Source organism: Pagrus pagrus, assembly GCF_965226575.1.
Source record: "Pagrus pagrus genome assembly, chromosome: 4".
NCBI classification, from domain to species: Eukaryota; Metazoa; Chordata; class Actinopteri; order Spariformes; family Sparidae; genus Pagrus; species Pagrus pagrus.
The window spans coordinates 28,222,505-28,239,777 of NC_140188.1; the positions used below are offsets into that span (position 1 = coordinate 28,222,505).

General features: G+C 40.6%; 1 protein-coding gene across 1 annotated transcript; it reads right to left on the reverse strand.

Moving 5' to 3' along the window:
* Positions 1-4,207: 4,207 nt before the first annotated feature.
* On the reverse strand, positions 4,208-15,349 carry serpine2 (serpin peptidase inhibitor, clade E (nexin, plasminogen activator inhibitor type 1), member 2). Its single transcript, XM_084351422.1, has 9 exons — positions 15,161-15,349; positions 13,657-13,931; positions 13,268-13,495; positions 11,930-12,127; positions 8,149-8,347; positions 7,955-8,052; positions 5,770-5,856; positions 5,500-5,583; positions 4,208-4,781 (listed from the first exon to the last, which is right to left on the reverse strand). The coding sequence occupies exons 2-9, from the start codon at positions 13,916-13,918 to the stop codon at positions 4,738-4,740; spliced, it is 1,200 nt and encodes a 399-aa protein (XP_084207548.1). The 5' UTR covers positions 13,919-13,931; positions 15,161-15,349; the 3' UTR covers positions 4,208-4,737.
* Between the last annotated feature and the right edge of the window lie 1,924 nt (positions 15,350-17,273).

Genomic DNA, 17,273 nt, shown 5'->3' on the forward strand with positions numbered 1-17,273 from the left:
CTCTGGTCTTAAGAGAAACCAAATATACAAGATCAAATATTAAATATTAAATATTATATTATATTAAATCAAAGTAATCTTATTATATTTACTTTCTTTAGTCATTATTTGCATATGTTTGGTCTAGAGCTAATCTAAAAGTAACAGAAAGTAGTAGTAAGTTACTTTAATTTTAAATTGTGATACTTGGAGTAACTGTATCGAAATATATTTAAGTAAGCCTACCAACCCTGGTCCTAGCTTAAATGTACGTTGAATGCTGTGTTATACAGGGCCGGCTCAAGCCTTCTGGGGGCCCTAAGCAGAATTTGATTTGGGGCCCCCTTCCCACCACCGCAGAGTCACCTGTGCTTGACAATTATTGACACAAATGTCACACTATAATGTAACATTCTAAATTGTACTAATACAGTGACGGATTATGAACTACTGTCCGTAAAGACCCCGCCTACCTTATTTGTGTGAAAGTGGGTGCAAATGGGGGAAGGGGGTGTGCAAGCCCTCCCCCAGATAATTCTGAAATTGGTAGATGTGATTTCCTGTATTCTGATGCATTTTTGGGATGCAACCTGATGCAGTTCCCTATGCGCGCGAATTGTCTATGCACGCGAGGTGTCTAGTTTATGTGCATGACTCAAATGCTGGCAGACACAGCAGTTGTAGGCAGGTATATTGATCATGAAATCAGAATCATGTTGTCTTGAATTATTCATTCATTCATTCATTCATTTATGTCACTCATTTAATTATTTAAAATATTAAAATTTAAAATTCAAATTTTTTTTGCAGCCGCTTAGTTCGCTTATGCTTAGGGCCGGCCCTGATCATTTGATAATGTCACAAAATTTGAGGGAGAGATCGAAGCAAAAATTATAATTTTCCACCACGCAGCTGACCGCCATCGCCCGCTGTGTTACAAAACTCATGAGGCCCCCAACAAAGAAACTGTCTGGTTATACCTACACGATAACCATTATTATTTGATAGAAAACCAGACAGGGTTCTGGGGTGTTTCATACTTATGTCATTATTGTTATGAAACATATGAAACACCCCTGTACCATAATTGCAAACTCAGATGCAACATCATGAGAGAGAACATAAGGGAGCGGTTCAAACATTTGAGGAATAATATCAAACACAAGCGCAGACAGACATTAACATTTGAGGTATTAAACTTAATGTTTTTAATCCAGTCTTTGAACTGAGGATTTGAACTTGATGGAGATGAAAAAGGTTCATTTTGTCATCCTCAACTGATCATTAATTGCTTGATTAACATTCTTGCTGTGTGAATTTGTTTTGTTAGCTAGATTGAATGTTGTTAGTGGGGCAGCCATGTTGTTTAGATGTGAATCACAGAATGTGATTTTGAATGTAAACATTTAGAAACAAAGGAAAAGAAGAAATGGAACTGTACAAATGAAAGCAAACAATCAAAGCCAAATGGAATGGAGCCTTCAATCATCAAGATTCCATGATGCAGGTGTATAAATAGGACAGCTGTTCTCCGGTCACATCGTTGCAATCGTTCAACCGTCTCAACAAGTTACACCACTGAGAAAAAGGTTCAACAGGCAGACCACTGATCCAGAAGACATCTGTTCATCAGACAACATCTATCCATCAGAAGACAACTGTCCATCAGAAGACATCTTTCCTTCCGAGTCAAACATTAGCATTACTCTGAGACCAAATCTACCAGCCAGCGAAAATGCGGTCTGTGAAGAACTCGAGAGTAATCAAGCGGACCTCTAGACGGCGGTTCAGAGACAGTTCTCGGGAGAGGCTGTCCAACAAGTGCCAAGCACTTTGTCAAGAAAATGCAGAGCTGACAAGCAAGTTGGATGAAGAGAAGAAAAACTTTTTCAGTCAGAAGAATCTGACAGTCCAACTTCGCCAAGAGTTGGCTGAGACAAGAGACCAGTTGGAAAGACAAAAAACCCTGAAAGAAATGTTCATCAACAGGGGAAAAGAAACAAAGAGAGATCTGGAGAGGCTGCAAAAGTACAGTGATCCAGTTACTCTCAACAACACAAAGACTGCCACGCAGGTGAGAAACAATGCAAAGAGAAAGAAGAAGAAAGACCTTCAAGCAGATTATGAGGAACTCCAAGTGTCCCATATAATCAACGGAGGCAAGTTCACAGCTGAAATCCAAGTGGACAAGGACAGTAGCAAGCTTCTCCAAGACGAACTGGAGAGGACCAGAGCTTCACACAACCAGATCATCCTAAGGTACGAAACCGATGTCATCAATGCCAGACAGCAGGTTGACAACCTTCTGCGTGAGCTTGAAAATGGAGTCCAGCAGCACAAACGCCTTCAAAAAGATTACGAGGAGCAGCGTGTTGCACACATGTTCAGCCAGGAGAATTTCACAGCTCAGCTCCATGCAGAGAGAGAAAAGAGCAGGCTTCTCCAAGAAGAACTCGAGAAGATCAGCTTTTCACGCCATGAGATCAGCCAAAGATATGAAACTGATGTCATCGCTGTCAGACAGCAGGTAGACACCCTTCAGCGTGAGCTTGAACAGGAAGTCAAGTCTCACGCAGACACAGTGTCGGAAGACTGCCGTCTGATCAGCAACTTGAGGGCTGAGCAAAACGCCCTTCGTGAAAAGATGGCAGAGGAGATCAATGTCTTGCAGCAAAACACCTCAGAGAGGGAGAGATCTTACGTGAGAGAGCTGGAGGAGCAGAAAATGCAGCTCAACGTTCAGTTGTCACTCAATCTTGAGCTCTCCACTAAGCTCGAGGCTGAGAGAGAGGACTATCGCCTTCCTCGCAAAAGAGCCAGGCGTGAGGAGAAGTGTGTGGATGAGCCGTGCCAGCAGCAAGAAATGCTCCCTGACATCGGACGCCTGACATTGGTTGAAGTCCCTGAGGAGACGCCGTCCAAGTCCACCGATAATGTACTGGCCCCCAAACTCCTGGAGGAGGCTCAAGTCCTTGAGGAGAATCTCCCAGAAACAGCAGTAGTGACCCCTTCCATCTGGAAAAGAACCCGTCACTTTCTGGGATTGCGAAAACCAAAGAAGTAGAAGGAGTAGGCTTCAAACAGCTCCACCTCCAACAACGCATAGTGACAATCACAATACAATTGTTAATATGCATTGTTGAAAGGCATGGTGGTACAGGACACACTGTCACCTCACAAGAGGAACCTGCTAACTAGTTGGTATCCTTCTGTGTGGTGTGTGTGTGTACCTCCATGCCTGTGTGGGTTTTCCCCGGGTGCTCCGGTTTGCCCCACAATTTTAATGAGAAAAAAGATAAAATACAAAAAATTAAAAATCAATAAAAATTGAAAATAAAATTGAAAATAAAATGTCTGCATTAATAGCTGTATTTTGTAGGATGTAGTATTTTTACAGTCACATTTTTAAAAGGGTTGTCTTTCTTGAGATGGGGACACATTTTGTCCCTCAAGTGGCATTTCATTTTTTGCACATGGTCAACAGGTCTGTAGAATATCCTGACCAACAGGGACATTAAATTCATTCACTAATGAAAACATATAGGTGACAAGTTCTGAGAGCCACGCCTGAAGCTGTACTTAACAGCTGTATAGTATATACTGTATGTATTGGTATGTGACAGAATAATTAGTGCAGGTAAATGTATGTGCAGCAGTGTGGCAGGTTGAGGCAGAGACAGTTATATATGACCAATCCCATTGTCTTCACTGAGGACGGATTCCTGGAGCTCTGAGGCCTCTAGAAAAACAAAAACATTTAGTTTTTCTTTCTTTCTTTTTTTTTGTATATGAACGCAGAGGGCCTCGTGTGTGTATACTGTGTCAGGCCTGTAATTCACTGATAACTTCAGTTTGTGTAACTCAACCAGATCTTTCAACATCAACACTGTGATTATGTGTTTGTCTGTATGTGGTTCAGCCTTGTAAACAACTGGTGACCTCTCCAGAATATGGCCTCCCTCTTTCCTAATATGCTTAAAAAAACTCCTGCAACCCACAACCCTCAACGATTGAAGTGGTTTGGAAAGTACATTGATGTTTTAATAGTTGCTGAATAAATAAGCCATACATGTGAACAAACTGTTAAGAAGCAGTATCACTTAATTCTGTAGCTGAATAAGTTATACTCAAAAGACAAAAACAAAGCAATAGAACGTCACATGGAGACAAACATTGCCTTGTAAAAACACTTTTAAATACTGCTATGAAAATAAGGTAGACAAAATCCTTGATGTTATAAATATGTGTATTTATTTGCTCAAATATGAAGCAAGTATAATAACAGAAGACTTCCTCAGCGAGGGAAACAAGAAGCTGAATACATTGCGTTCAGGATGTGATTTACATCGCCATAACTTAGGAGTGAAACTTAGAACAGACTGGAGTGACATGACTTGAAATGGAGAATTTTCAAACTGAAACAGTAACACGATAAACAACTGATTATTATCCTAGTCCAGAGTTGAGAACATACACAACTGACATTCAAAGTCTTTTAAAAATGTAATAAATTCAAAAAAGTGTACAAAAAAATTAAAACAGCTGGAAAATTTAGTCTGTTATGCATTTCAGAAACAGGGTAACATAAAAAGCAATATTTAAAACAAATAACATATGTCCACACTGTACATAAGTCTACAGCAAAGTTTGTGTGAGTGAGTGTGTAGGTGTGTGTTCATGTGTGTGTGTTCATGCATGGCAGTGTAGAAGCATTTCCTGTGCTGGCCTGTGATGCTACCAGGGGCTGAGCAGTGATGGCTAGGCTCTAGGCTGGTTGATCTGGCCCATGAAGAGAATCGTACCTAGAGGCAGAGACAGAGACAGAGACAACTCATTATGCACAAGCACCACTTTCTTTGGGTCACCTGGTTTCACTAAGGCTGGGCTCAGACTACAGGGCTTTTAAAATCCTAACTGACTGTTGTATCCCTCTTATAAGAGGAATCCTCACAGATGTTCTTCTCTCCAATCTCAAACCTGCACACACTACAAGAAAAGAAAATAACGGTGCATCACACACTATAGGATGTCAATATGATTGAAGAATAATGCAGCAGGATCTGTAAAACCCCTCACATAACAGATAATCTGGGCCCACCCTCGGGATGACCAAGCTCTGTGCCCAGATTTCTCCTCTGACTGTTGGATGGGGCAAAACGGGGTTAAATCAGACAGATTCTCCTGTTGTCTGAGCCCGGCTCAAGCCTAATCGGTGATTAAAAGGTCCCACATGCCCAAAGTGAGCACCACTAGCGGTCACAGTTCAGCACCAGCAAGAGGGAGGGTGACGTCACTCTATGCTCTGGATGTCTTTACCCCGTTATGTCTTCACATGGCAAGTAGTTGTTCCCTGACATCTAGTGCAGCTGAATGTTGTTTATTGGACCTTTGACCATATTACCATTTATAAATGGTGCTATGTCTAGTTTATTTCTCATGTGGTTGTACAGATGTTAGATCTTCTATATACATTTATATTATATATACACCTTTAAATGTGATGGACATATTTGACTGTACCTGTTGGGTTATGTCTGATGAGGAAGAGGAAAGGTCTGTCCACTGTAACCCAGGGTGGAGAGGACCGAGCCAGCAAAATGGCAGCTAAACACAAAAGCAAGAACATTGTAAAGCCATGTCAGAAACTATAAGAGCAGAGATTACTGAATGTTATGAATGTACTAAAAAGTAAATGATTACTCCTTATATAGAACATTTTCATCAACTAAACATACAGCTTTGTGTTTGGCACAGTAAGTCCAAGATAAGGCTCACTGTACAAATACTTACTAGTGGCAGCTGCTGCTTTTGTTCCATCTTCGTTCACTATAATTTTGGCTTTCTGGAGTGCCTTGGATACATGCAGAGGCTCAGCACCTGAGAAAACAAGAACTGTTTATTCTCGCTTTAGAAACACATATACTTCATCTTTTTTATGAACAATTTTGATACTGACCAGCCAATGCTGTCCACATTCAACACAATGGGTGTGATAAAAACTACACCAACTCTTGATGGGAAATCCTTAAAGGATAAGTTCACCCAAAAATGAAAATTCAGTCATTATCTACATATTCCCAGATGGATGAAAAGTCAGGTCATGTTTCATAATCCACAAAACATTTCTGGAACTTTACAGCAAAACAGTGTTGCAGCATTTTCTTAAAAACAGGGACTTAATTGAAAACAAAAAAAAAAAACGCCGGACCAGCTGTATGGAGCCAATTATGTTTTCTTTTTTTTAAGGTTGTTTTTCAATGTTTTAAAACAAGACCCCAATCTACTTCAGTTGTTGAGGAGAATGCTACAATGCTGTTTGGGACTTTCCATTGGCATAGGGAAAAAGTAAATTATCACTGAATTCTTGTTTGGGGATGAACTTTTCCTTTAAGGGCCCTGTGTGACCATAGTTCACCCAAAGAGCATTTTTTACTCATCTAGACTCTGTGGAGAGTGTTTAATTGACATCACAGGGCGAGACTCATTTGCTTCCAGTTGCAAATGGGCCTGCCTGCTTCACTGTGCAGAGATCAATCTGATTCAACTTCGACACGTGAAGCCACATGGTTCTCCAGTGTCCAGCCAGCTGCTTTGAGAAAGGGGGTGGGACTGACCTCATATTTCAGGAAATATTGGTTGTTTTATAACTGCCAGTTAAATACAAGCAGCAGAGAAGAAGGGATGCTGTTGTCAACATTCTAGCAATGCTAGCTCCTCCAGCTTATATGTTACACCCTACCCACGGCATTTCAGTCCCCCCTGCTTTTGGTCACACCAGGCTTGTTAACTTTGCCAGACAGATTTTGGTCTGACAGTGCCACCACAGTGCTGTCACATCTGTTAAAGCAAGACAACTTAGATTTAGAGCTGCAATTTCAGGGATTTCCAAGGAAACAAATAAAATTCCCAGACTTCAGTTTCTTGAATATGAATATTTTCTGGTTTCTTCACTCCTCTAATTAAATTAACTGTCTTTGGGCTGTGGACAAAAGACATTTGAGGACATCATCTTGGGCTTTAAGAAACACAGATGGTCAATTTTCACCATTTTCTGACATTAATCAAGAAAATGGTTGACAGATTAATCAGCAATGAAATTAACCATTAGGTGAGTTTGGTGTGTCGTCCTCCACCACATGGGCTCTGCTTCTAGAACATCTCTGTTCAAGATTCTTGGTGCCTTAATGCCAACTAACAAACCAGCCCACATTTCCACCAGTTTTGAGCGGAACCGCTTTAATCAAAGATGTGTCATCAACAGAGGCTGTTGCACAATGCCCAACTTGGACCCACATGAGGAAATCAAATTATAGGGACTGACCGCAGGTCATGTAGCACTTCTTATGTGTTTGTTTATCTTCTGTGGCGTCACATAGAGCTCACAAAGACATAAGAGAGTGCAAGCATTATTAGGCGAGACTGCAACTAGGCCTCATATATCATAAATAATGACCAAAAAGGGAAAAAAGGAGGTGTATGGTACCATAATAATAGTACCAGGGAATGTTGCAGAGTGAACTAAATTTTTCAAAGATACAGACTAATGCAGCTTCTGATGAGCTCTACTTTTTAGTATTAGCCTGGTTGATTAATCATTTAGTCAAAGTATAAAAGCATTAACTGTCACATTGCACCACATGACGGCCATAGAGGAAAAATTCACACCTGTCAGACAGAACTTAGTTGATTTTTGTGCTCGAGTGATCCTATGAACTCCTTTGTTTATGCCACAAAGCCGCCACATGATGGCAGTAGAGTACTTCACTTAGAGCTCCTTTGATTCAGAGGGAAGATGAGGGAAGGAAAGAGAACAGGAGAGGTCCTGTTTTTCACACTGGACAGCTAGACACAGTTCATGCTACTTATTGGCTCTGGCAATAAAAAGCCAACAATGCTCGTATCCAAATAAACCTGTTGTACATACTCGTATGCACTGCGTCACATTTGGATTTGGACTGACTGTGCTTTCACTCACTGAGGTGTCTGAAGTCTGCCTTGTCCTCTCTGAACATGTCTGTTATTCCCAGTGCTGAAAGAGGGGCTTCCAAATCTACTTCGGCATCAGCAGTAAACCTACAGACATAAACACACACATGCACCCAGTGTTACTGTAACATTCGATCACAGAAGTCTTAAGAACTGACACATTGTATCGTGTGTTGGTCTTACCTGGGGATGAGCAGGCGGACTTTTCTCATGTGCATCAGTGTAGTCCAACTCTGGACCGTGGCTGTGCTGATGTGCGGGACAACACGGGACAGAGGCGTGTCCTCTTCAGAGGGCAGAACTATCAGCATGCTGATGGTGTTGCCGTGATAGGGCAGCTCAATCACCTTATACTTCAGTCCCTGTGGGGTGGTGGCCACACCTGGCAGAGAGGTGGAGGTTAAGGGTGAATAGTTTAAAAAGGTGGGGTCATGAATTATCTCTTTTCTTGTATCTGTTAAAAATGTTGAGTAGACAGATGACTGACTGGGAACCAAGATACTTCCTTTTCCTTTTTTGTACATCTGACTAAAGAATACAATTCTGCAGAAAAGTCTTCCTTTAATTTAAAGGTCTTTCTGTTCACACATGTGCAAAACCTAAACCACTTCTGTCACTGAAAGACTGCACAACATTATTTCCACTTCCTTGTGATGCAAGAATAATGGAATGAAATTAGAGGAGCACGATATATATCAGACTGATAAATTTAGCCCGACATTGAAAAATGCTGATAAATAGAGCTGATAATATGAAGCCTAATTCCCTTCATTAACTTCACAATTGCAGCATTTACAATCTCTGATGCAGTAGGTAGCGGTTTGCACCTTGAAAGTTGGTTTGTAATCCACCAGTACACAAAGATGGAGAAGAAGAAGAAAACAAGTGCAGTCTGTTTAGCTCATTATGTCAAACTGCTGTAGCCTGGTAGAGCCACACAGTGTAGACTAGAGAGCCAACCATGTCGTCCACAGTGTGGCCGTTTTTGTACAGTTTCAGAGGAAGACAACACGATTGTAACTTTAATGATCTGATAGGGTTGAGGAGGGAGAAAATTCATAACATAACAAATCTTATTAGAGCTGTGGAATATTAAAAAATCCATGTTTGCTCACTACATTTCCATAACTATAGGTTAGGAATAAATGTGAAATTATTGGTTATCTTGGTATTGGCTAAAAAAAAAAAAAAAAAACATATTGTGAAACCCCTAAATAAATTAACATTATTCCCTGTTAAACATCTGTAAAAGCTTTGTAATTTCATTCCTCTTTTTCCTTGCATGAGCTGATTTACTTAATATTAGTGCAATTCCACATTATTTGTGTTTTCATAAAGAAGTAAAAAGGTTTTTAATGCTATGCAACTATCCATTTTGCCAGGATTTTCTGTTAAAGAACTCTGTGTGAGTGAAACTGTTTTCTTTATGACTCTGATCTTGATTACTTCTTGATATTCTGAAATCTCCTTAAAAGCACTTCATAAATGCTTGGACTGGGTGACAAAATCAAATATCCGGATATTTTTGAAAATAATCACCAGTAATGTGGATACAGTGACTAAGTGGGTGAAGGCAAGTATAAGAACAAGTAGAACAGTCTGGTAAATTTAGAAAATGACATCACTTCACTGATGATATATATATATGACATATGCTTATCACAGCAACTGCGAAACTCACAACAAACAAATAATATTGTGTGATATAATTTAGCATGGGGGAGTAGCAAAATAGTGATGTTAAAATAACGATTATGACTTTTTATTCACACAGGGATACTGTGTTCGAGTATGCTGGACTGTATGGTTCCTATGACTTTTCAATTAACAAATTTTCATCTTCCACAGCAGGCACTTAATTGAAAAAAAAAAAAATAAAATTATGGTTTAACAACAGTACCAGAGTTATGTCACAAACATCCATTTCCATGCTTTATATGGCCATTTAACTAATCACAGTGAACTGTGTTGTGAAGTCATTCAGCCAAGTACGTGTAAGTCCCATTATATTCCTAAAACTAACTGTAGCAACCCATAGCCAAGAGTTTTCCAGCTGTTACAAACATGTGCTCTCTTTATGACCTCAGAGTGGTAATTTGTCTTGTTTGTCTGATTTGTCTGAATGAATCCAATTAACCAGGGAACACAGACTTTGTACACTAAAGTCAACACACTGCAGAATACTGAAGAAAAACACAGACATCTGTGCCTCACCGCTGAACATGGCCTTAGCTTGACTCTAGCACTGTATGAGAATCTATCCACAGCACTCACCATGCTAACTCAACTCTGACACTCGTCTAAAAATAGACAACTGACTGGTATATCATTTCATTTCACACAGGACTAAATAATGTCCTACGGATGTGGCAGGTCTCAGCCTGCATTTCCTCGGTACAAGCCCATGAATCATACAGTGGCATTGGCTGGAATTGCGGCCCCATTTGGCCCATTTGTTGCCATTTGTGCAAACTTGATTTGGTGACAGTTAAACCATATAGTGGTAACTCAAAGAAATGTATTCCAACTGAATGTTGAGTTAAAGGAAAAGTTCACCCAAAAATGAATATTCAGTTATTATCTATCCCGTTATCTAGGTTTCGCAGTTCACAAAACATTTCTGGAGCTTCACAGCAAAACAGTGCTGCAGCATTCTCCTAAACAACGGAAGTAGGTGGGTACTTGTTTTAAAATGTTTTAAAATGTTTATTATTTTTTTTTTTTTTTAAATGGCTCCATACAGCTCGTCCGGCATAATCCAATTCTCCAGATGCATTAACACCATCAACACACAGTCACGGTCAAGCTTGTGCACCCACTTTAGACGGGGTGCATGCTAACGCTTTTATCTTAACAGCTACAGTGAAGATTTTGACATAAAAAAGGCTGTAAATAACATGTTTTTACATCAATTTTGGATCTCGGGCCTTCTAGAGACTTGGATTACACTGGATGGAACCAATTTGTGGGTTTTTTAAATTTTATTTTCACATTCGGCACCCATCTACTTCAGAAATGTTTTCTTTTTTGCCTAACCAAACTCCAACTTAAAACTAAAACTTTTTTATAAAAAAAAAACAAAACAAACCTAAAAAGTAAGTAAACCTGTAAAATAAAGGGTCAATGTTGACTTTTGGTTTCACATAGGACACAATCCCCAGTCTCCTGAGTCCAAGTTCTGTGTTTGACCCATTCATCCACCACAACCTCCTCCCTGTGCTGACTTTGTAGCTTGTTATAGTGCCTAACCTGAGTTCCTAAAACCTTTGCTGAATCAAGTGCACATGCACAAGAGTTTCGCAAATCTAGGATTACAATCTAGCATAAACTTGAACGACTGACTGTACTTCATGAGCACCTAATAAACAAGCTGACAACAGATTCTTGCAAAAGTAGTAAAGAAACATAGCACGTAGCATTCAGAGCAATCTGAAACCTTTTTGGATTACTTTTACTTACCTTATTATTTGAAACTTTGACCTTGTTCAATATGAGCATCCAACATTGTAACATAATATTTAACATGACAGAAAAAAACACAATATGTCCCCTTTAAAAGGTACTGCCTTCCACTCATTCTATATTATTACATGGATAATGCACTAATCCGGTATCTAGCAAATCTGTATGACTAAACATACCTCAACAACCTACCCACAAAACCAGCATGTCTCCACTGACTCCCATCGCTGATAAAAATAATCACCTTCTTATCTGGCAAATTCACTTTAACCAGCCTGAATCCAATACTGCAACCATCTACAGCAGAGCCCTCTAGTTATGGCTTTAAACCTCTTTAAATCTCATTTGGTTGTAAAATGTAACAAAGAAAACTTTGTAAGCAAGTCTGTGATATCAAAGCAAAAGCATTAACACTGTTAAGCTGTTATAAATCATAAAAAATCAAACAGTTAGTCTCACACAGCAGGCCATCAGTGGAAACGTGCCACACATCACTGCTCACCGATGTTGAAGACAGATAGTTGGGACATCATTGGAACTTTGTATACATTTCCATTGCCTGCATTGAAAGGCCTCATCTTGGTGTTCTCGGGCTGGAAGCGAGACTTCCATAAGCCTTTGAAGTAGATCGCGTTGACTGCAACCAGACGGGTCAGAGCCGGGTCCAGCATGTCTGCTTTGATCAAGCTGGGGATATGACCTGGATTAATATGCAACACAGGAGCATTATTCAGTCAGAAAGGTTCGATAAAAACCATCATCTCTTTTCATATTCACTTCAGCATTGATGAGGAAGTAATAATGCAGCATGATATAAGGACACGCCAACCTACGTGGTAGAAATTTGGCCACAATACAAAGTCGAGGCTTTTTAATTGAGCTGCAACCATTAGTCAATCAATCGATTAGTCGATGGAAAAACTCAACAACTCAACTTTTTTGATACATACTGTATGATGATTTTGGTGGAGTGAGGTGAGAGAGTGCCATGGGTTATATGATTGTTCTAAGCCTGCCTGAGGGGAGGGTGGTGAACAGTGATTGTCCAGGGTGTGTGGGGTCTGTCATGATTTTTTGGGAGTGGGGAGTCGACAATCCCCTGAGCTGTTTTGGTGAGCTGGAGCAACCAGGACTGGGCTTTCTATAGTGCAGCAGTGGAAGTTAGCCAACAGTTCTGGGGGGAGTGTTGTGCCTCAGGGTCCTCAGAAAAAAGAGGTGCTGTTGACCAGGTGAGGGTTGTTCTGGCTGCAGGTTAGGTCCTCAGATACATGGACACCTAGGAACTTGAAGCCAGAAACCCCCTCCGTCTCCTCCCATACACAGACATGTCAATAAGTATTTATTTTGAGTTTTTGTTTTGTGTTTAGGGTCAGCTCGTTTCCCTTACACCATACAGCCAGTGTCTGGACCTTCTCTCTGTAGGCTGTTTCACTGTTGTTGGATATCAGGCACGGTACGGTTTTGTCATCAGCAAATATGATTATAGTGTTGGAGTTTTGGGTGGTACTAAAGTCATAGATGTAAAGGTAAACTTCTCTCCATTTTTCATGCACTCAGAGCCCACCACTCTTTCGCCGGCAAATATCTGCCATGTCAAAACGACTCATGTAAGCACTCATCCATGGACACAAAGAGTATAGTCGGAATGAGAGAGAGAGCCCCCGCTCTGTATTATGTTATTGTTTGTTACCAGCTGGCCGCCTCACTGTTTTCCGTTTCAAATTGAACGAGTCAAAACAAGCACATACATGCCCACAGCTGTTGCTCACACCTGCCTTTGCAAGGGCTCTTGGAGATTTTTTTAATGTTGTGTATACAGCTGCTACAGTACGACACCTACCTTTGGTCTTATTGCTGACCCATTCATTGATTTCATCTGCTGCCACATTTGGGTGGCTGAAGTCCATGCTCCTGCTCTCAGATTGGAAGTTGGCCTTGTTGGTGGCTACAAAAGCCTCCTCCATGGGGAAGTCCTTCTGGCTGAACATGGCATTGGCAATTAGCACAAGGTCCTGGTTGGACTTAGCCGTCAAGGTCTTGTGCAGCTTCCTCAACATCTTGTATGGGCCTGTGTAGATCAAGTAAACTTTGAATTATTTTTTTTCAATTATTGCTTATGGTTTAAATGTGAAACAACATGCAGTGAGTTTGGTTCATGAGGAGAACTAATTTACCAAATTCGAACAAACACTGAGACTTCGGTCCTCTACAGGCAGAGGGGTTCCTTACCATTTTTCTTGTAACGGAGACCACTGAGGATCTGCTTCCGAGTCTCTCCATGGGCTCCTGGTAGCAACATCCCAAGGATGGAAGCTACCCCATGGGGTGACAGCACCACATTTTCAAGAGGCTTGGCACGGACTACTTGCTGAAATACCTGTATGCCGAGATCAGAACCCCGTTCACCGTAGGAGGGAGCCTGGGACAGCACACCCTCAACGCCATACAAGGTCACCAGCGCCAACAGGCACAATAATGACAGGTGCCTCATTTTATGCTCACACCTTGTAAGAAGCAAAGAACAAAACATTAGAGGCATTTTGTGAGAACCATGGCAGTCCATCTGTTGAATTGTTCTCCAACAGACAGTGATTATTGGTATCACCTACTGTGTACCTCAACTATATTTCATCTTTATAAGAGCTACCATCTGACTAGCAACAGATTTATGAAAACATCAATCTACAACCATAGGCATTCCTTAAAAACTCTCGTCCATATGACTCATCACAGCTAACCACAATCATCACATGCACCTTAGGCAACAGTTTATAGTTTACCCATGCTGCATGGTTTGACTAACTCTTGCTGCTTAAATACTACAGTCCAACCCTGGTCAGCCTACTGAAACTGGGCTGTTTCTTTCATTTCAATTTTAGATCGAATGAAATCTTTTGGACCACTTTAGGAAAATGATTCAGCCTGCACCCCACTCACTGAAGCAGTATAAACGTAGCCAGCCAGGATTCCTGCTGGCTTGCTTACTTCTTAGAGGGGCATATTACATCAGTGTTATCATCTGTGTAGTCATCCAGCTTCAGGCTATTTCCACAGTTTCAGAGTGAAATGTGGATTTCGGTAAGAGCCTTGGGTTTATTTGCTGATTGGATTTGCAGTTAAATGTCTGACATTGTTCTCACGAACTTCAAAACGCAGTGAAACCGCCTTACACGCAGTTGGTCAACCGAAATCCACACACACAATTTATCTTTATGAGCTTTTATAACCTTCTTTTGTTGGCAAAGTTCCAGGAAATCCGTCAAAATGTCTAAAAATACTGGTTAAGTATGAGTTTAGTGGATGCTAATGTGATTTTGGGGGCTCTTTATCAAACTGAGCAGTCACACGGATGACAAGAAGCCATCTCTGACCACCATGATTCACATTAAAACTGCACCCGGAGGAAAAACAGCTCAACACTGAATGTGAAGCGCACTTTTCTCTGGGACTATTGTAATGTCAGTCACGTTAACCTACATTTCACTTTTCCGTGGCACGTTGACGCTAATTATTTGTAGCTAACGTAAGGTGTCAATCAAAACCCACCTGGGTAAAAGTCTCTGAAGTCTTTTATATCAACTACACACATTGGTATTTAAAAAAGGAAGCAGCAGGACGTTTGGCTGGAGTGCTTAATACAAGCTACACGTTGTTAAGCTAGGTATAACTTTTAGACTTATTTGAAACAGTTGTTTAATCTTCTGTAAAAGTAAAAAAAAACGCCAGTCCTTACCTATCACGAGGTGACGAGAGTCTGATGTGTCCCGCAGGTGAAACTGTGACCTTGTTAGTCCGCTTTGCACTGTGGTCCCGACAAAAAGCGAAGGTTCGTCCACAGTGTAAATGAAAAAGTAAACTTCTATATTCCAGTGAAAGTGCGAACTAATACTGACTCCCGTGTTGTTTCACAGAGGACTTTATTGGACTGAACTCCGCCTTCTAACAGACAGTCGAGCATGAAGAGAAGCTCCGTTAGTCTCAGCTTCAGAGAGACAAGGTATGAGCTTCCGGTTGACTTTCAAAATAAAACCACATTACGACGTCCGTTTACACCGAAAAATAGTTTTACACCCTCTAAAACTAAAACGACTTTATTTTAACATTGTTAAACAGTGTTGTTGTGGTATTTAACGAAGTTACCTCTCATAGTTTCCTGGGAGGCAAATAAAAAAAAAGTTTCGTGTTTTCGTCTATGTAGTTACTTCCGGCACTGTTTGGCCCACTTCGGCTAACTTGACGCAGCTAAAAACTAATAAGGTGTTTACAACAGGAAGTGACTGATGGGAATGTTTGGAAACATTCAGGAGCAGTCATCTCTGTAATGTTTTGTAATCTCTGGAAAATTACTGCGAGGCTCCACTTGTCCTTGATGCATTCATGAACCAGCGCGAAGTACCAGTACAAAGCATTAACACCAGCAACATGCTCAGATGAGAAAGTAAGATAGTCTTGTTTTCTTTTAATATTACAGTTTGCTGCACAGAGCATTGATTAACAAAAAAAAAAGTAAATGTTTGTAAATAAACAGGTCTCTTGTACCATTTTATTGGGAAGTTTGGTCTTATCCAACTTTGATGTGATTTTATATTTACATCACCTCCAAGTGATCAAAAAGTAGATTAAGTAGGCAAATTTTGGCATAACTTGCCCACAACTGAGGCACATTCACGAAGGAGAACCTGATGCTTTTCCATCTGATCAGGTGATACGGTTGGGTGGAGACGCACAAACACACCTGGAAAAAAAAAAAAAGGCTGAGGCTCAATTACATCCCTGCTGCAGCCAAAGAGAGGATTATGAGTAGGTGCATGGGGGGTTCAATTACAGGGGATTAAATGAGAGTGTATGGGCAATTATGACTAAATACATCTTAAATGTTTACCTTAACAAAGAAAGGATTGTGGGTAGTGATGATAATATATTTTCCACGTTTATTTTGGGGACTCAACCTCAGCTTTAATAGATTGGTTTCACACAGCCTCTGACTGAATATCCGGGTGGAGGCTTTAAGCACTCACTGCCACAGCATGGGACAGCTGTAGTGGGGCTGGATTCAGAGCAGGAACTTGGTCTGCAGTCTTTGTGGGTGTGTGGTTTGTGCTGGGAGTGGGGGTCTTATATGTCCAGCTGAGATGGGACTGTTGTGAAAACAAACACTGTTAGGCAAAGTGGGGTCATTGTGTCTGTGTTTTGAGGAGGTAGTCAATGTACACACAGCTGCGTACTTTATTCATGCCTTCAGGACCACTTCAATTTTCCTAAACTAAATCCATTGAGTGGGAACATTGCGATGTGTTGCACAAATTACACAATTTCCAGAAGTTTTTGGTGTGCCCAAGACACCATCTCTGGATCCTGCTCGAGATATCATTACGCTCCTATTGAGGAGCCAAGACAACATTTAGTTCTTATCACCAAACAAGACTAAGCTTGTGCTGAGCAACACCAGATGTGTGCATGTTTGTGCAACATGTATCCAATGCAATTACATGAACTGGGGCCATTTCTTGGCATTTCTCTGGTTAAAAGTTGTATATCTTTGTTTTACTGATGCCTGTTTAAACACGATTTTCAGTGTGTTATCAAACCATGAAATGCAACAGTGAAATGAAAAGCGCACAGTCATTGCTGATATACTGACTGATAACTTTTGTTTTGAAAGCACTGGAACTTTCCAAAGGTTGCTGGGGAAGACAAAGTTTCTCAATATGAAATGTATTTGTCAAGCACCGACCACACACAGATAAGATCGTTATATTTACCGGCAAATGTGATGAAATTCTCAATTCTTTTGTAAAACAAGAAGTTATGGAGGGTGTTGCTCTTGTTAACAAGTAGTTCTGGAT

Excerpts from the sequence above, each read along its gene's own strand:
- serpine2 (XM_084351422.1), bottom strand. The coding sequence starts at position 13,918 with ATGAGGCACCTGTCATTATTGTGCCTGTTGGCGCTGGTGACCTTGTAT. Across the intron at positions 8,053-8,148 it reads GTCCGCCTGCTCATCCCCAG|GTTTACTGCTGATGCCGAAG; the intron begins GTAAGACCAACA and ends TTATGTCTGTAG. Across the intron at positions 5,857-7,954 it reads GGCAGACTTCAGACACCTCA|GTGCTGAGCCTCTGCATGTA; the intron begins GTGAGTGAAAGC and ends TTGTTTTCTCAG.